The sequence below is a fragment of the Urocitellus parryii genome, chromosome 6 (assembly GCF_045843805.1).
Source record: "Urocitellus parryii isolate mUroPar1 chromosome 6, mUroPar1.hap1, whole genome shotgun sequence".
NCBI lineage: Eukaryota > Metazoa > Chordata > Mammalia > Rodentia > Sciuridae > Urocitellus > Urocitellus parryii.
Window position 1 is genome coordinate 106,139,702 of NC_135536.1, and position 20,511 is coordinate 106,160,212.

The 20,511-nt window shown below is 43.8% G+C and overlaps 1 protein-coding gene and 1 long non-coding RNA gene across 2 annotated transcripts in view; both read right to left on the reverse strand.

Moving 5' to 3' along the window:
- Rora (RAR related orphan receptor A) overlaps positions 1-17,249 on the reverse strand; it is a 677,922-nt gene extending 660,673 nt beyond the window's left edge. The window contains exon 1 of the mRNA XM_077800038.1: positions 16,825-17,249. Within this exon, the coding sequence (XP_077656164.1) occupies positions 16,825-16,990 (166 nt within the window). The 5' untranslated portion in view covers positions 16,991-17,249. The remainder of the gene's footprint in view (positions 1-16,824) is intronic.
- Positions 9,175-13,600, reverse strand: LOC144255395 (uncharacterized). Its single transcript, XR_013343751.1, has 3 exons — positions 13,131-13,600; positions 12,387-12,693; positions 9,175-9,240 (listed from the first exon to the last, which is right to left on the reverse strand). It is a non-coding gene; the product is annotated as an uncharacterized LOC144255395 (long non-coding RNA).
- Positions 17,250-20,511: the final 3,262 nt, after the last annotated feature.

Below are 20,511 nucleotides of genomic sequence, written 5' to 3' on the forward strand. Positions count from 1 at the left end.
TTGTGTGTTTCTTTTTTGTCTTTCTGGTGAACTTCAAAAACAAAACATCTTCTATTTAGTTTCCCATGGCTGGACCCATCCTTTGAAGGTCTCACACCCTTTCTCAAGACCCTCTTTCAACTTTCTCTCCCACACAGACTCTCTCCCAGGGCAATGCAGAGACCTCTCCAAAGCTACTATTCATTCCATTGCTCCAGCCTTGAGGTTCTGCCAACTGTGAGGCAGATTCCCTTTAGAGACAGGATAAATCAATGCTGGGCTGTGTAGAAAGTTTTTTTTTTAAAAAAAAAAAGGCAGCAACTCTTCACTTATCAATTAGGTATGTTGGGAAGGAAGGATCCCCACCAAAGTGGAAAAAACACAAATGCAACCTGAAGCAGCACAGGGCACCATAACCTGACCCAGCTGACACACATCCTTATTTTCTTAAGCAGATGTAGGATCTCCAGATCTCAATCTTTTCCCTCTCACTTCACCATTCATCCCCTTCAATTTCCTGACCACACCCACCTGCACTGATATCACTTCAAAATCCATAAACATGACTTCATGATTGCACAAATTCTATCTTCCAATCCCGTCAAAAGTGCCGCTCAGAGCTGGGCATGGTGGAGTGTGCCTGTCATCTCAGTAGCTGGAGAGGCTGAGGCAGGGGAGGATCGCCAGTTCAAAGCCAGCCTCAGCAGAAGAGAAATGCTAAGCAACTCAGCGAGACCCTGTCTCTAAATAAAAATACAATACAGGCCTGGGGGTGTGGCTCAGTAGTCGAGTGCCCCTGAGTTCAATCCCTAGTACCCAGCCCCCCGAAAAGTGCCACTCAGAGCTGGGGCTCCCTGTCTGCAGATAGTCTTCCCCGGCCCCAGGTTCTGGCTAAATGTTTTTCTTCCCTCCTAATACTTCATGTCATACACAGTCACATGCCACCTGCCAGACTCACATTTCCATCTGGCACCTCCAACTCATCTCATCCAAATCTTAACTCACATTTTCTACCCACTCCACCCAACTGCCTTGGTCAATAATTCTGCCCCTAACTCTAGGGTGGACTCCTATCAGTCCCTCCATCATGCACCTCTGATTCCATCTCCTGAGAAATTCTACCCCCTACACACTCCAGTTAAAGTCCTGGCCTGACATATCCCCTTCAAAATCATCACTGAGGTCTCTTCCCTGGGTTTACTATCTACACTGTCAATTCTCCACCCCTTACCTAAGGTACTTTTACTTCAGTATCTTACCAAAAAGAAAGCAAGCATTTTTTTTTTTTTTACTTGCTCAAAATTTGGGGCCTATGGGAAAAGGCCCCAAATGCTTAGTGCATGGCCCCTGCCTACTTCCTATAGCTTGATCTCTTGGTCCTCACCAGCACCTTCCTTGGTGAGGCCAAGCCACATGACCTGAATGAACCATCAGTTTGCACCTCACACCTCAACCTGGAATGCCCTCTCACTTTTTGCCTAAAGAATCTCCCCATTGTTCTCAAAACCCAGGCAAATCTAATCACCTCAGTGAGCTTTCCCAGACTCCTCTCAAAGTGTTCTCCCCATCTCCTGTGTGCTATATACTTTGTTAGTATGGTTATTATACCACTCTCTGCAATTTTCAAATTATTCTATCTTTTCTTCCCATTAAATCCCTTAATTCAACTTTGTCCCTCCATTGACCAACTCGGGGCCTAGCACAAAGTAAGTGCTCAATAAACCCTTGAGGAGTCAATGCAAGGAGACAGCATATCATACCACCTTTAAACAGCTAAAGCTTTCGAAGAATATTAGGTTTTCTTGCCTCATTCCACTTTCCCTCAGCTGGCTCGACTTTCACATATTGATTCTAAGCTGCACCGTCACTATCATCCTGAGGGCATTCACTGAATGCCCCAGTAAAAGGCAGAGAGATATGAGACAGAACACTGAAGACAATCTACAACCCTGCCCTCGAGGAACTGAGACCAATGGGAAGATAAACACAGCTGAAGCAGCAAAATGTGAATTCAATAAAGACTGTAACTAATGAGAGAGGAAAGCAGAGTATGTTTGTGACTAAAAAAAATTAATGGAAAAGACCAATTAATAAAGGAATGTTGTCAAATGCCATGATAATTTTCATTATAGCATTTTATTAGGCACAATATAATATTGCTATTTTTTTCTTTCAGGATTGCAATAAATTTCTCCACCAAAAATATTCTTAATCCAGATGCCAGGCATTGATGCTGTCTTTGCTCTCCTTCATTCTTCGTGGTGTTTAATATCAACATTGTTGATTTGGGGTACAGGGAAGCTCACAGTTGTTTATGAAGCAAATTTACTTTCAGTATTTTGACCATCAGAGCAAGTACCGTGTGTGTGTGTGTGTGGGTGTGGGTGTGTGTGTGTGTGTGAGAGAGAGAAAGAGAGAGAGAGAGAGAGAGAGAGAGAGAGAGAGAGAGAGAGAGAGAAATATATTCTTTTTATAGAAATATTTTTAGTTGTAGCTGACACAATACCTTTATTTATTTATTTATTTATTTATTTATTTATTTATTTATTATGTGGTACTGAGGATTGAACCCAGGGTCTCAAACATGCTGAGTGAGCACTCTACAACTGAGCCACAACCCCAGCCCCTTAAATATATTCTTAACTGCCATAAAAACTCAATTGTTTGGGCAAAGTATTTCTGCAGTTCCAGTTTACCAGGTAATGGTGTCAACAATGCTGCACAAGCAAAATCTTGGAGTGAGGGCAGAGAAAAGATGAAAGGCCACCAGCAAAATCCCTTTGAGATGCTCCTATTGCAGAACACAGAGCGGCTTTGGAGGCAGCAATCCAGAGTGGAACATGGACCAAGGAAGTTTTCAGGATCTCCTTGAGATACCGTTCTACTGGTTGGAAACTCATGGACAATAACTGCCAAACTATACCCTCAGTCCCTGGCCAAAGAAGCCTGTCCCCAGAAGGGGAAAAAAATACAGTCATTGGAACCTAACCAAGGTGTAGTATGTTCCTGGGTTTTTAAATTTACATGTCTCACTGGGAGCAGCCACTCTAAATGATACCTTCTCAGAGCCTATTTTTTCAGCTCCTTAGAGTTGGGTTATGACTTCAGGCATAAAAATGTGCTTCTATCTTTCTGCTGCAGAAGAACTTGTTTTACTAATCTTTCCTTGCGAGACAAATGACAAAGGAAAATGACCAATGTTCCTGGACCCTTAACACTTCTTTGCTAACTTGAGAAGTGCAATGAATAGAGGTTCTCAGGCATGATGACAAGCATGAAGAGGCTAAAAACAAAATACAGAAAGCCTTGCTTTCCAGCCTTGCTTGATTCTATTATTGACTTGACCTGCCATAACTGATCACCCATCCTCATTCAGCTTAATCATTAAAATGTAACGTGAGCCAAGAAGTTTCAGGCCAGCACCATACATCTTCTTAGTCCGACATCTACATACGTGTGTATATGCTGCATGTTTATTTTCATGTATGACATTCACCCTTTATTTTCATTGCTGAATGTTCAATATATTATACCCCCTCCTCTTAGCTAGAGTCTGTTTCTTAAAGACCAGCTACTCGAAGTCTCTGTGTATCACCCACACTATCACAATACAAATTAGACAAAATAGATGCTTAATGGTGTAATTCGCTTTACAATGGCACCATTATTACAGCATTACTCTATTTTCATTATTACTGCATATTAGAATCAGCTTCCAACATGTTTGAGTGAAGAAATAAAACCACCTAATCACAGTGCCAATTAATTCTGTAAAAGTCATGCAGTATATCAAAACTAAAAACCTTTTCAGAGCATCCCAGAAAGACAGGATTCCACTCTTGAGTCATTTCCTCCAGCTTGCTCTGCCCCTACCTCGCTGTACTTTGACCTATGCTAGTCCAGTTACAAGTAAAGTCAATAAAAGACCTGTGGCAAGTTTAATTGATCCTCTAAGAAAAGATATTCTAATCCATCAGCACTCCCTATCCTTGCGCTAACATGATTTTCCCAGGTTTACCCAAAACTATTGTGGTACCAATAACCACTCTTTCTCACGCTGCTCTCTCATCAGCTCAAATACTGTAACAGCAGAGTAATTTTGAGCAGGTTGTGAGTCTCTGAGAGTATTGCTTGCAAAGTGCATGTAAATTATTAGATTACATTACAAGTGAACGACTCAGCAGTGGGTCACCACAGTGGAGCATTAATGTAGAACAAGTTGAATGGAGCCCTTGCAGACAGCCTTCTCCAATGGGATTTTTTGGCAGGGAGGAGAAAGTGAGTGAAGGAGAAGGGAGGGCCAGGAACGATAAGATGCTAGAACTGAGAGCACAGAGCATGGTGGGAAGGAGGGGTCTACCCCATCCTCGAACTGGGAGAATTAGTCGTGGGGGACCACAGGAATGATGGGGTTGCAGGGAGGGAGGAATGAACAGTCACTTCTGGTTCAGCTGAAGGCATGAGAGGTAACATCAGGAAAGCCCAACAAGTGGTGGATGGGTTGAACTTAAGTGATCCGTCCTCCCTTGGCAGGACCCAGCCCAGGGTAACTGAACTGCGAGATGGGGGCTGGATCCAGTCCCAGAAATGGACCTGGCAGTAAGAGGAAAAGCGTCAGAACCTCCACTGATGCCCTGAGACTCTTGCTTATTTCACAGAGCAGCCAATCAGCATCAAGGAGGAATGCTCCAAGCAATGGTGACTGGACCCAATAAGGAGAAGGGGATGGTGGTGAGGGGGCTTCACCACCCCTCACACCTGCTCCATCATTATTGCCACCATCCCAGGAGCTACTCTTAATATTTTCCAGGCTTCTTGCCAAGCCCTGAGTATTGATTTTTATCACACCTGGTCCTCCCAAGGTACATCTGCAGCATCCCCAATTTTCAGGTGAGGAAACAGACTGAGAGGTCAAACAGCATACCCAGCCTACGACCCAGGTCTCTCTCACTCCAAGGAAGCTTCTAACAGCCAGATATATGTACTACTCTCCCAACATGGCCAGCCTCAGTCTGAGTTATTCAAGATTGGAGCAGGCCTGAGCGTGCAATGGAGGGGACTGGTGGATCCAGGAGAATGGGAGGTGGGAAAAACAAGGGTCCAAAGCCCAAACCCAGTTGGAAGTACAAGCAAGTTAGAGATAAGTTTGCAGAGTTCAGAGAGCTGAGCTGGTCTCTTGAGAAACAAAGAACTCTGCACAGCAACATGGGAAAGATTACTTGCACAGTTAATGAGCACCATCTTTAATCAAAAACTGAGGATTAAAACATTTGTCCATGATCCCTGTCTTGGGGAAACCAAGCTTACATACAAAAAAAAAAAAAAAAAGCAGTATAAGACAATGTAAAAGGAACTGGCAGAGGAAGAGTTACATGTTTGTTGCATGAGCAAGGCCTATGTGACTGACAACTATCAAAGGGAACTTGGGGACTTCAGGAAGGACAGGGTGGATCTTACTGTAGTTGAATTGATGGTAGGATTTCCCATAAGCAAAGACACATGAGGACAGATTGGGTGAGGGACTGGAGGAGGGGAAGGCTGAAGGTACATGAAAGGTATAGAGGTGAAAAAAGTCAAGTTCAAGGTAAGAGAACTGTTTGAAGTGTCTGGACCCAGTGGGTTACCCTACAAAAAGCCACCACTAGAACATAAGATTCAGGAAGGCAGGAACCTGGCCTCTCTTGTGTGCTACTTTATCCCCAGAGTCTAGCACAGTGCCTGGCACACAGTAAATATTGATTGAATGAAAAAAAAAATATACCACCCTTGGGCTCTTGCACACTGATGTGTATTCAAAGCAAGGGGTGGGGATCCAAGTATTTATATTCTAAACCAGTCAAGGCAGATGCATATCTAAATGAAATAGGATATTAATGAGCATGTGCTAAAAGTGGCATAAAGATACTGTATGATTATAATAATAAGTATTTACATTATTTGTCCTCCCCTACTTCCTCCTTGGAATCATAATGAGTAACACCTGGAGCTCAACATCAGTTACTGTGGAAACACTTCCCTTCTCCCTCCCACTGCCAGGCCCCAGGCCCCTGAAGGGCTGCTTCTACCCCATGCCCAGGATAGGGTTTTTCAGATTTGCAAGAAGCAGCTCATAAATAGATCAAGAAACCAATTTGATGGCTCATGACCTGTATTTTAAATAATAGCGCAAAAATAACAGTGCACCACAGCTAAAGGGTAAATATTTTATAGCAAAAGTTTATTTCTCTTGCGTGCCTGTCTCTATGTGCAGATTCATGTGACTATGTGTATACTGGCTCACAATATCTATTTTTCTCATTGTGGATTGCAATATGAATGTTTCAAAGATATTACTCTAGAGGGTCAAGAAGTTCCAAAATTAGGACACTCCTTTTAATATTCAAGATGAATGACTCCAGTTTTCCTGGCTGAATGTGACTGTCGAAAGGTATTGCTCGCAGCTGGGCACAGTGGGGGCACACCTGTAATCTCAGTGGCTCAGGAGTTCTGAGGCAGGAGGATCACAAGTTCAAAGCCAGCCTCAGCAACTTAGCAAGACCCTATCTCAAAATAAAAAATAAAAAGAGCATATGATGTGGCTCAATTGTTAAGTGCCCCTGGGTTCAATACCTAGAATCAAAAAAGAAAAAAAAAAAAAGGCATTGCTCTTTGCTCTTGGGCTGGTAAACTTGGACCAGTAACACACCAAGTTTGAAATGAGTTTCTTCATAGCATCCCCAGCTTCACAACACAGAAACAATGTTTTTTTGGGAAAAAAGATTTATTTTTAGTAATACATACAAAATGCAGGAAACTCAAAAAATACAGAAAAGCAAAAAAAAAAAAAAAAGAAAGAAAGAAACTCAGATAATCCCACCATCTGTAGATAACCACTTTATTATTTCATTGTTTTGAAATGTTAATTTATCGAGTCAAAGTTAATCTATTGATAGAATTATAAAATATCTCTTATCTACACATGTACACACACTGGAATTATTTTCACAAATATAATGTGATTCTCTGCACACTGTGATGAAAGCTGTTACTTTTCATTTAGCAACAGGTTGTAAACTTTTTACCCATTAAGAAGTACCTTTCCACTGCAATATGACTTTTAATGGCTTTGTAGTAATCCAACCATAGACTTGCTTTCACTCTCCCTATAAAAGGCACAGCAGCCTTCATCTTAAAGAAAGAAGCTGGCCGGAGAGACACTTAACAGCACAGGGTAAGATGCACAACTCCACAACCTGTGACTTCCTCTCTACTAATCAGAACATGAGACTCAAGAATTATTTTCACTATGCTTTAGAATGACTTTACTGACATAGCTATAAGCTCACTGGCTAATTTTTAATTAATAATAGACACGTCCAATGGGATTTAAAAATCACAGTTACTGACAATGTTCCATTATTGATGCATAGCCAAAATGACTCTCACTACTTACTTTCATATATACATCTACTACCTAATTCCACATTAGTTTCTACACATACCTTAATACCCTCAAGGGGTTTCCTGGAGGAAAGGAAATTCTGAGAACCCTGGCACAGCACACAAGTGGAAGGAAGATTAGTTGAGAAAGTAGACCTGGAGTCCTGTCATACCCTTGCTATGGTTTTGGACACCTCTAGATGTCGGTGAGCTTTGGTTTAAATGGAGGGATGAGCTAGAGGGTTCTTAGGTCCCCTTCTGGGTCTAACACACTGTAGTCCAATAAAATAGAACCAGTGGCAATACCATGAGTGAACCTCACATATCTAACATATATCCCCAATCTCAGATTAAAAAGCAAGTTTTAGCCAGGCATGGTGGTGCACGCCTATAATCCCAGTGGCTCAGGAGACTGAAACAGGTGCACCAAAAAGCCAGCCTCAGCAACTTAGTGAGGCCCTAAGCAATTTAGCGAGACCCTGTCTCAAAATAAAAAATAAAAAGGGGTGGTGATGTGGTTCAGTGGTTAAGCACCCTTGGGTTCAATCCCTGGTACCCCCCACAAAAAGAAAGAAAGAAAGAAAGAAAAAGAAAGAAAGAAAGAAAGAAAGAAAGAAAGAAAGAAAGAAAGAAAGAAAGAAAGAGCAAGCTCTAGAACATTCAAGAACCCATCAATTCTCCTAGTGACTCTCTGTGCGGAGAAAGTTGTAGAACCTCAGTAATCTTTGGCTGTGTCCCTCCCACTGAGAAACTTGACAATTTCTGGGTCAACAGGCTGGTCTATAGAAACTGCCCTGGTTCCTACTCCCCCAACCCCACGCTCCTCCGAGGTAGGTGAGGAGTGCCAGAGATGGCAAGAGCCACACCAGCAGTTTCACACCTGTCAGCATCAGTCAAGTAATCAGGTCACTAACAGAGAAATCATTTTTTATTATCAAATTATTTCATTTGCCTTTGCTTTCCCAGTGCTTCATCACCTGGACAACTGAGAGTTACGGGCAGTCCACCCTCCCAGCTGCCCCGTCCTTTCAGATATAATATCCCTGTCACACAAATGTTCCCGGGAGTGAACGCTGTATTGTCACGTGGGCTTTTCATCTTCCACTGGTTTTATAACTGGAAAGTGAAAATGAAAAGCAACGCAGTTTATTGAAGAGGTTTTAGGCTTGCTAAATATACACATTTCCTCTGTGATTGGATGTTGAAAATCCATTAATTTCCACAGTCACTCCTCGCCGTGACTGGCATCGATCACATGGGTTGATATAAGCCTCTTTGCTTCTGGAAGGGCAGAATCACATCTGGTTGCCTTTTTCTCCATCTCTGTCCATTTCTTCAGGTCTCTTGAAAACTAATTGGAAGAGTCAATAAACACGCCCACCAATTCCTTCACCATCCCGGTGAGCAGATCAGCGTGCCCTTCAACCTGTTCTTGCTGTTTTTCCAAGTATTCCCTTACCTGCCTTTGTCAATTGGCATTCTCGACAAGTTCGTCATAACTTCTCAAAAGTGTCAACTTTCCTCTTTTCATTGCCCTTGTTAAAGATAATTTAAAATTAGAAAGTCACATTCCCAGCCATTTCAGAGTCAATGCTAATTTCATTTTCTTTTGCACAGAAGTCTCTTTACCCTCTAGAGATCCCCTGCCTTCATCCACGGGCCCCCCGCTCCCCAGCCCCAAACAGGCCTTCTTCATCTCTGTGTGCACTACTCCCTTCCCCTGACACCACTCTTATCTTTCCCCCCAAATACTTCACCCAGTGAGACACACTTTAGCTGTGGTTCTCCTTCTTTCACTCCACTTCGGAGGGAAATGTCTGTGTCTAGAGATTGTAAAGTCACCTTCAGGAAAGAAGCATACAGTGGGCTGTCAATTAATCAGGACGAGACAGGAAAAATTACATCACGTGCAGCCTGGTGTCTCAGCATCTACATTCACGTTGGGGGGATCAAAAGGATTTCTCCCACACAACCTCAAATTCTTAGTTATACCTTTTGTTTGGTTCTAACTGCTTCCCCAACTAACAGCACTATAGTTAATAGTGTGGAATACAGTGATTACCATACCTCATTATAGAGTCAAATGTTGCTCTACTCATTTTTCCCCATCTCTGGAAATTTCATCTTTATTCTTTGCAACCTGTCCGTTTATCCTCGGTAGCATTCTTCGCCTATAAATGATTTTATATTCTCTAATTTTTAATCCCACTTGTAGACTGACATATAGATTTTGAGCCTGTTTCTTTCCCCCTGTTAACCACAGACCCAAATGTCGCCATTCTTGTCACGTGGACAATTCCATCAAGTTTTAGAGTGTCATTTATACACAATTTTATTTCTTCTTACTCCTTTCACACACACCTACCACTTACGTACAGCAACTTCACTACATTCATATTTCATAAACTTCATCAGTATTCAACCAAATCCTCCCCGGAAGTAAGCTAGGTATTTTTAACAGTGCATTGCCTCTTGCGCTGGCTTGAGGATCCAATACCAAGTGGCACATTTTCCTGCACCCCAAATGAGTTCACCTATTATGGTCTGTGCATACATGCAGAAACTCCCTAATTGTTTCAGAAAACTTGAAGATAGTTCATGATCGAAATGCCAACACCCATTAACGTGAAGATATTCAAGGCTAGGGATTGTCAATCCCCTATACCATAATACTTCCTATTCTTTCCCAAGCTTTGATGGAGTTTCAGAGAAAACACACCTGCTGATATAGAAACTCTCCCTGGGACAGCCTGGAGTCCTCTGCCATGTTTTAAGGTACATAAAACCTGAACCCTCAGCATCAATGGGCACTGCACAAGGCTCTCCCACCAGCCAGCAGGGCCCCAGTTCAGTAGATAAGCCAATCACCAAGAACCCACAATGCCATGCCACTGTTAATGTGCCATAGCATGTAATGTGGGAAGACAGTTCACAATGATGACACGTCAGTTAAAGCCATACAAATCTGTTAGGGGGAAAAAAAAACTGTTCTTCCATGAACACAAGGGAATTGTTACCTGTAATTCCTTTTAGCATCAGTATGTAAGAGCTGAAGCAAAAGCCAGCTCTGCCTGAACCATAAGCTGTGCTACATCCATTCCTCACCACACCCTATTTCACCCCATTTCTGTAGACAATTTGATGTCTTTGTTCCAACAACAATGACAACAACAACAAATAATAGTCAGTTGTTACTGACTAAAAAGAACACCAAGACTCCCAAGCTGAATTCCCTACACTGTGACATCCAAGATATAAGCACATACTATCCTTAGGTCAAGTGAGACGAGTCCAAGGAAGCCAGCCTCTGACCGTGGTATGGCTCCAAGGATGCTTTCCATGTAGGTGGTGCCAACTGAAGCCCAGGCCTGAGCTTGGAAGTAGAGCTTCCTTCTGCACAATCTAAATGTTCTTTACCAACATTCTTAAAGTTCTTCCTTCTAACCTTCGAGCTTTCTAACACTCGGGACTCATGAGCCCCTTTGCCAAAGATACCTCTTTAACCTACCTAAGGAAGAGGTCAAATTAGCTGGCATTTCTGTCCACCATTACATAGAGGGAACATTACATGATGTTATGGTAATATAGTAAATATATAACTTATTGTAAGTGTTAAGAGCCTTCCTGAATATTTAAGAATTATTTTGCATCTCCTATAACTCTAGAGAAAGAATTAAGAAGACTAGATGCTAGATGGAATTTTCCTATATATTAAAAACCTCAATTAACCAGAATCAACTAATGAAATTTCTAATTTGCTGCTTGCAACTTAGAAAACAAGGGAAGCAAATAACAAAACATTCCTGCTGAGGAGTTAACAAAAAGAAAAGAAAAAAAGAAAACAATTTTCATGCTGGGATCAAGACAGATTAGTCCAGTCTCTGACACTGTCTCCATTTATAGTTCTGTAATGTACAATCAGAATTCATACTCAGAACAGTGACCCTGTGGCACCATAAGATTCTCAAGCCTCAAGGAAAGATTCAATTATATCCTCAATGTTCTTTCTAGGGTAGGAAAGGGGACCAGTACACTTTAAAAAACATTCAATAAGGAAAATAGAAAAAAAACCATTTCAGATTAATCTACTGTTAGTCAGAAAAAATCAATTCATCAGTAATGCCTTGGTACCCTTACAGAAAAATCATGGTTTACTGAATATTAATCAACACTTGAATGCTGATTATTTGGGATTTTTAAAGCATTAATTCAAAATGATACAATTTTATTTTTTAGCAGCCTACAAAGATGGGTGAAAAATTTAACAGCTTAATTCCAAAGTAACCCTTCCTATTGTGAATTAGATACAAAAGGTAAATGTAAGAAAGTGATGGAGGGAGAGGAAAAGAGAAAGAGCAGACTATTCCTGAATTCTAACCAAGGAATACAATCTCCACATTCAGAAAGGATTGTACATTCTAAGTTAGTGTTTGCTCCAACCACTGAAGGCCTTTCAAAAGGACTTCTTGCTCTGGAGGAATTTATCACTAATCTGGGATCAATGGGTCAGGAGTCTCCATGAGGGAATGGATGATGCTGACCTCAAAGTCCCTGTACATGGCTCATGGAAGACAAAGAGGGTGGGCAGCAGATATCCTATTAGGATATATAATTATAACCCCCCCGCACACACCATACACACACAGGGCAGTTACATGACATCTCTTTTCCCAGATGCCTGAAATGCAGTTAGGTATTTTTGCTTTCTCAGATGCAGAAGTACGTACAAAAACTTAAAATAATAATAATAATAGTTCATCAAGTGCACTAGGAAGATGGAGGGGAAAGGGAAAGTACTCTCAAGAAAAGTAGCCCAGAGAGTCCACACCACACCAAGAGAATTTTCAATAACATCCAACTCAATCTGTCCTGCTAACATTACACTACAAGTTCCTACAGGGGGGGAAAACAACCACAACAAGGAATCTGGAGAAAAAGTACATCTTAACTCAGAAGTGACAAGAAGATTGGCCAAGGGCTGGTCTTACTGGCATTCCAAAGGTCAGGTCCACAGAGTATTCAGTTTGCTTCCAAAGGGATTCAGCTGTCATCAAACTCCTCAGACCACTGTCATCAGGAGGCCTGGCTATCACCATTTCCATTCTCAGGCCTCCTTGTGTGCCACTTCAGGAGTCTGTGTGGAATGAGGGGGCATGTGCTGGGTGCTCCCACCTCTGCTGCCCCAAACACACAAGCAGAAGGGTCTCATCCTGAGGGGGCATCAGTGCAGGCTTCATCCGAGCTTCCGTTTCAGAAACAGAGACATTTTCTAAAGTCAAGGGCTCCACATCATGCCTGTAGGTTTTGGAAAATTCCAGCAGGTGACTAACATAAAAAGAGTCTGCTATAAATGTTTTAGCCACTCAAGACTTGAATTCTAGATTAATAATTCAATTCTTTTTAAGAAAGAAGGGGGGGAGCAACAGAAAAGGTTATCATAACTATCATGAAATGCATTTTCTAAAATTATTCTATTACATTTTTAAAGCGTATAATTATAAATGTTTTTATGAGCAATTTACCGGAAAATTGAAGTCCCTCAGTTTAAGAAAAAAATCACTTTGTCCCTGTGGCAAAGGATTTTCTCCCAGCCAGGAGCACTTTCAAACTATAGGGCTTCATTTATTCACTGTAGAGAAGCCAGATTCATGCCAGAAAAGTTGATCTGAGAATCCATCTCTAGAAAGGGTGCTAACTTGCTAAGGGAGAGAACCTACTAGAAAGTGACTCACCTGAGATTAAAGGGAAGAGAGGAGGGCACATACTTTCACAGTCAAGGAGTTTTGTGGTTCTAGAAGTCCTCAGGGCTACAAATAAATTGTAGGCCCTGTTAACTGATTTTAAGTCAATCTAAGCCAAGCTTCCAGGGGGTTCGATCTCAACCCAACCGAGCTTTTTTTTCAATGTTAATCCCATCTTTTGGCTTCGATTTTTCCCTTAGGTCAGCTTGCTCTAAAAGCCTTCAACCTTCTGCACTGGTGTTGCAAACCCAGTGCATGGAATCCAGCCCTGTGAGGATAACTTTACTGAAGTAAAATATGTAAGCTTCCGGCATGCATATAATAACGAGATTCTGAAAAAAGGTTTTTTAACAACAGTTATGTCACAACGCTCATGGCTCCCTGAAGTCTCTGAAAGCCTTGTTAAATTAAAGATTCGCTGTGGTTTTTTTCCGCTTCATTCCTACTTCCCATGTTGCCTCTTGCCTGTCTTTTTTTTCTGGTTTTCATTGTGCTGTAAAGATGGGACTGAATGACACCAGCCATCATTAATACCACCTAGAAAACGGAAGAGTTTCATTAAAACTGCTAAGGTTCCCTGCAGTTGTAAGGATGGGGGGAGGTCATCTTTCAGATTATGAAGTCACACATCTGATTTTGGAAGCTCAGGCGCTAAAGGTACACAGCCCATTCACACTTGAATTCCCAGGAGGTAGGAATTCAGCAATAGCCTCAAGTCTATCTAGGTAATGTCTCATGAGGTCACCTCAATGTCATGAGAATCCAGACCACATTCTCTGTGGACTTCAAACACTCACTGGCTAGAGGCTAACCGCTATCTTTTTGGGCAGCATCTCCCAAGTCAGAAAGCTTCTCATTTTCCCCAATGCAAAGAACTCCATTCAACCCTCCTTGAGGTTGAAAATGCTAATTATAAGGTGATGATGTTTGCTTTTCCTTTGAGTCGTGTGCCTTTATGTTTTAAGTATTTAAGAGGCGTAATCACCTAGTGTGTAGGTTAATTTCTTTCCGATATTGTAATTTATGCAACATTAATACTGGATGCCAGCTCCAATTTTCTTACTGCTTACACTCTGGAAGCAGACTTGCATATTCTGCCAACTCCATTACATCATCTGAAAACCCAAACATTTCCCATTTTCAAATCACTCTCAACTACCAGGCATACTTACACATTCTCTCTTTTTCTCCCAGCTCACACACAAAGATTGGTACCCCTGAGGAGCAGACGCTACATCTGAGGTTAAAGTCTGCAAATGCACATAATTTCTGGAAGCTATTACTACTGCTGTGTTAGCTAAAGGATGCCTCCATCTCTGACCTTCCTTTTTCCATTCAGACTGTTATATAACCTAGTGCCTGCGTGCAGGATGTGAGTTGAGTGTTTGGGCCTTACCTCCCCCCTCCCACTAAATCTCCTAAGAGCCATGGCCAGGGATGGACAGAATGGGGGGGGGGCTCTAAGAGGAAAGGGGATATAGGTCAGCAGGTCAGCTGCATAAGATGCATCCTACTCCTAGTTTATCCCTCTCCCCTTTGTGCTGAGCCTAGGTGGTATTGAATGCCCCGGCGTTATATAATTTGCAAGAACAGCAAGTTACGGATTTGCTAGTCGGTTCTGCAGCTTGCCACCCCTATCTCTTGCAAGAACACCTTCTGGCAAGAATGACACCTGAAGATGCTAATAACATACAGGAGGGGGGAGGGGCTGAAAAGGGGGGGTGATAACACAAACCAGAAATTAGTGCCGCTTCCTATATACTATGCTCCCCCTTCTTAAAAAGAGAGAGAGGAAAAAAAGCCTCAGAAACACATGAAGGGGATTTTCTCCAGTGTTTCTGATTAACCCTGTTACATAACCCGCTCGCATTCCAAATCCACCGTCTCAGGGTCTAAATATACTCTTTGCAGCCAAAAGCTCTCCGCACACAAACTCACCGATCTAGCTGCAGGTCCGGCCCCCAGCCCTCATCCCCTTTCCTTTCGCCCCAGCCTTACTGCCCCCCTCTAGCTCAAACCGCGGTTCGGCGTGGTCACTCTTCAGAAATCGCCTTTAATTAAATGTTTTTCGCGTGTGTCATCCTGATGGCTTTTACTGTACTCGAATTCCGTGAATGGGAAAGCGCCCGGACAGGGGGTGTGGCTAAGGTGGGGCGGGGGGGGGGGGATAACTGTAAAACAGCCAGCACATGATCAGCCATATTCCTACCTCCAACTATAACATCGAAGAGGAAGGGAGCGGCTCCCAGGGCCGGGTTCGCCTTTCCCCAGCCCTCCCCATTCACCGCCTGAAGCCCAGTGGCTAGAGGAGGGGGCGCGCTGGGCCGGTGCCCAAGCCGGGGTTCGAGAGATCCTCTCTGTCCCCAACCCCGGGCAGCTCCCGCTAGCCCGCTTCCTCCGGAGTGACAGGCGTGATTTATACATTATTTACAACAGTAATTAAAGCTGTAGCTTCCTCCTGCTCTTTGAAAACTCCAGGCGCATTCAAATAAATAATCCCCCACACCCGAGGGGGGTAAGAAAAAAATCCCACATCAGGTTCAAACACCTTTAAGAAAGAGAGAGAGAGTAAGTAAGCTTTCCTCAACAACCTACTTTAACTAGGAAAACGCCAGGAGGGACATCGGAGCCCGCCCCCCCAGCCCCATACACACTCCAAACACCAAAATGAAGTGTACAAATCTCCCAGGGAGGGGAAAAATCGCTCTCACTATCCAACCAGCATTCAACTTGCACTGACCAGCCCCAGGTTATTGCAGAAACACTAGGAATCTCAGAAAGGGAAGGATTCCCAAGGCAGAAATAAGTTTGGGTGCCTATCGAGCTTTCTTGCTCTGCTTGTTTTCTTTGTAGCGGCTGACTCCGACTGCGCGTGGAGTGCCCCACCGGACCGCCGCCCTAGGTGCGCTGGCGCGCACACGCCCCCACCAGCCCGGGCGCCGGGCTCCGAACCCGGGTCTGCAAACTTGCGCATCTCCCCTCGCCGCTCCCGCAACACAACTTGGCTAGCACCTCGCGCGCCCGCACCCTGTTTCTTCTGGCCTTTCCTCCAAAGCCCAAATCCATCGCCGTACTCCAGAGAGGGTGCCCGCGTCGCCCCCAGACCCCGGAGCGCCCCCTCTCCTTAACCCCCGGGGCTTCCCCGGTTACTCACTCCTCCCACCCCCCAAGCTCTGCGGGGGACCGAAAACACACCCCCCGACTCCAGCAGCTGGGGCCGAAACTGTCAAAAGGGGAAAAGGTAAAGGAGGAGGAGGGTGGCCATAAGCAGATATATATATATTTTTTCCTTCTTAAAAGGACACTGCCGCTTTAAAAGTTTCTTTCCCGGGCCCCCACTCCTTGATTCTCCGTATTTGGGGGAGCGTATTTCATTTCGGCAACGCGGCTTTCCTCCTGTCTTTGCAGAAAAATCAAAGCCAGGGGTTGGGTCCGCCGGCTGTCAACCCTCCCGCCGCCTCCCCCGCCCCCCTCTCCTCCCGCAAGCCGAGAACCGGCTGCAAAAGTTTGCAACATTTCTGGGGGGCGGAGGGGGGAGGGGCGAGGGGGTGCTCCGGGCTTCGGGCGCAGCTGCAGGCTCGCGCTCCGCCGCGGGACCCCGCGCCCTGGGCGCCCGCTCCCGGCCGCCCCCCGCTCCGCGCCCGGGCTCCGCCGCCCCCTCCCCAGCCCCTCTCCAGCCTCCTACCTCTGCTGGTGCTGGAATAGCTCTGTCTGCGCACCGCGGCGGGCGGCTCACTCTTGCGGGCGGATTCCTGGTTCAGCGGGGTCTCCCTGGAGCCGGCGGCCGCGTCCGCGCCGCTGCTGCCCGGCTCGCTGGCGGCGGGGTCGGGGGCTGCCGGAGCTGACTCCATGTTTTTTCCCAATGTAGAGATCGCTGGAGATGGCGAGCTCCGAGACTCCCTCTATCTTCTGTTTTCAGAGCAACTCTATGGTACCAAAAAAAAAAAAAAAAAAGGGAGAGGGAGACCGGCGAGAGCAGGAGGGAGAGAGCAGGCGGCGGCGGGCGAGCGAGCGAGAGCGCGAGGGAGCGCGCGGAGTGTCTAGGTGGACGTGTGTGTGCGCCCGAGAGGGGATAGGAGGCGGGTCTGGCCACAGGCAGCGCTAGCGAGAGCTTCTCCAGCCGGCCCCCACACCCACATTCCCCACCCTCCAGACCCCAGACCGAGAGCCACAGACAGGCTGCCAATTTAGGGAGGTGGGGAAAAGAGGGGAGGAGGAGGGGAGTTCCTCCTGCGCCCCAATCTTCCCGTCTCCTCAACCCAGGGACAGAAATTAAAATCGGCGAGATGAATCTGTGTCTACTTTTGAGACTCTCTCGGGAACAGAACTCATCCCCATCTACAGCCAGCCTGGGAGGAGACAAATGCGGTTATCCACGTTGAGAAATCTCAGGTAGCTCCCTGCCAGCCCTATCCAGGGCTGAGTGGAAACTAAGAAAGAATTAGAACTGGACTAACAACCCAAAGAAGGAGGAGAATGGAGGACGTGGCACTTTTTACTTTGAAACGGGACAGTCAGTGGGTTTCCAATCTTGGTTAGATACGTATGTGTGCCTGAAACAGATTTTGTGAATCTAGTATCGCCATCGACAGCTAATTTCTGGTGTGGTTGAAAGAGGTCGCTTTCAGCTCCTTTGCTGTTTATTCAGCGAGGAATTCAGAAGCCATCCGTTTGGCAGGGCACTTTTTACTGAAGAAAACTTTGGCCTGTTTGTTGGATGACTGTCTAAATTGCAGAAAATATGCCACACTGCATCTAACTCCTGCGTGGCCGCTGATTGTTGATTCCCACTGGTACTTTGGCTGTTAAGTGTAGTCTTGCCATAAAAGATTGATATACTGGCATGGTGTTCATAATGTCTGGATGATAGAATTAGATACTCCTAATAAGTCACATCATTGAAAGCATTATTCTAAGATCTCCTTCATTTGAAACAACCCATCTTCTAGTGGATGCTTAAAACCCTAAAATTACATCAATGTAACCTTCATCCCAAACTACAGTATAAAGGAACAATACAAATTGAATGGATGGAAATATTCAAGTGGTAGTATCTTGATATATCTATCTCAATATCAATCCACCATTTTCTTTTGCCTGCAAAGACACTGATGAAATCAGTCCATTTTTAACATACACCCCCATCTTTCTTTCACAAGGCTCAAAAATTTTGACAATAAAAATATTATTATATACCAGAAGGTGGCATAAATATGTGTTTAAGGAGGTGGGGTGGGGGAGAGAATTGGGGAACATTGTGCATTTGCTAACTTTCTAGTTTGGAAAAAAAAATGCTTTTTAAAAAATAAGGGGGTTAAAATCTTGTTAGATAATAGCTTAAGAGGAACTTCTATATGCCAAATTTCACACATGGTTGAAGTTACTGTTACTGACCTTGATCTGATTTCATACACAATGCTCTTTGCCATGGTCTGTGTATTAATCAGCAAACCTGTGGTCCACTCTTTGGGGTGATGTAAATGAGATGTGAACAGTTCTGATACCTTAATCCAGTCTCTGCAAGGATCCCTGGCTTTAGCCTGTCTGTTGGCGCCTACACACAATGCCATGATTGTCTCCTCTATCCCAAATCAGATGTGTGAGTTTCCCCATACATCAAAGAACAGATTTCCAGAGTAGCCTTCACATCATTTACCATTGGTTAGCCTGTTAATAATGTTCTTGTTGATATTGACCTAACTGATCACACTTGACTTTTCTAAGTAAATAAATATATCAAGTGAACAGTTTAATCAACAATTTCCTCTGGGACAGTGAGCATCTTAAACTATATTAACTGCATTGTATTTTTAAAGAATACTTAGAAACATGCTTTCGAATTAAATTTCACCAATAATTCTATGTAGAATGCAAATAGCTCAAAAAGTAACCCTGGCTTCCTTTTAAGTACCAGTAGCAACTTGTTAATATTTTTTGGTTAAATCTGCTCCCCTGGTCATTCAACCGGTACTTTTACTTTTCTAATTTAACTAAGGTGGGATTTAGTCACCCTGGATAGATCTCCCAGAAAAGCAGCTCTACTGACCTTAACCAGTTAAGATAGGCTTTATATTCCCTTCAGAGAGAGGTCCCAGCTCCAAAAAACATTTCTCCTCACTCTCTAAGACAATTACTGCTTCTGCAATTTAAAACAATTGGGAACTCAAGTGCTTTCCCCAAGGGAAAAATAAAAGTAAGTTAGATACATTCCTTGACTGTCAATCATTGTTACTAAAGTGTAAATTTCCTGGATTGGGGAAGCATTTCAAACCTGAAAAGCACAGTGATTGGGTTTATATTTCTTTCCTTCCCTCCTGCCCCTTTCCTGATTACTAATTAGGGCTTTCCAATTTTCTAAATATTTGGAGAGATGGGAGCCTTTCTTAGATGTGCTTATTGATGAAGGGCAACAATGTTTGCTCAAAATGGTTATTTTACCTTGCAGTGAGTGCTCAGACAGGCAAAGGCTTTGAAAAATTGTCCTTTGTAGAAGAGATAAGCCTAAATCCAGGTTTTTGCTTCTCTTCTTTTTCTCTCCAGCCCTACAAGGACCCTACCTACCTCCTTGTCAATCCCAGGCTCCCCTCCTGATGGTAGCCCTACATTTCTCCTACTCTAAAAGTAATTACTGGGAGTCTGTGTCTCTGTCCCTCTCTTTCCCCCAGACCCTAGTTCTCCCTGTCCTAATGTACTTGCCATGTTCTATAAATTCTACTTCTATGACACCTGCCCTCTCCTGTGTTCATTCAATTCAAGCCACAATTGCTCACCTAAAGTATTGCAGTGACCTTCCAAATAACTGGCCTTCAGTCTTATAACCATTCTAATCCATTCGAGATAGCACTGCTGAGTAAATTACCCTGAACTACAGCTCTCATTTCCCACCATGTCATTCCCCTGCTTACAAGACTTTAATGTCTCCCCATTGCCTATCCAATTAACTACTAACTAGTCAACATGGTATTAAAGGCTCTACCTCACTTAACGCTGTACTCCTACACCAAGACTGGCGACTCAATCTCATCTTGGGGAGGAGCGCCTAAGGTTAGTTGGAAAGGTGTGGGCTGTGATTCATTAAGCTGTCTCTTATGGATGGAAGCAGTGTGACACTACTGCCATTAGTCTGAGTTTGCCAAACTGCCTTTTATACTTATATAATCCCTTTAATACACATGTAGTTGTCTGGTCACACCACATGCTATGCTGGTCCCTCCTATTCCTCCTCCCCCTCCTTCTTCTGTATGATCTCTAGGATATAGATAATTGTCAGTGCCACTTCTCAGACCTCAGTGACCTTCCTGTCTTCTCTGTTTACTGAAATTAACTTTTTTTTCAAGATTCATTCTCTATGACAACTCCTCTATGAAGACTT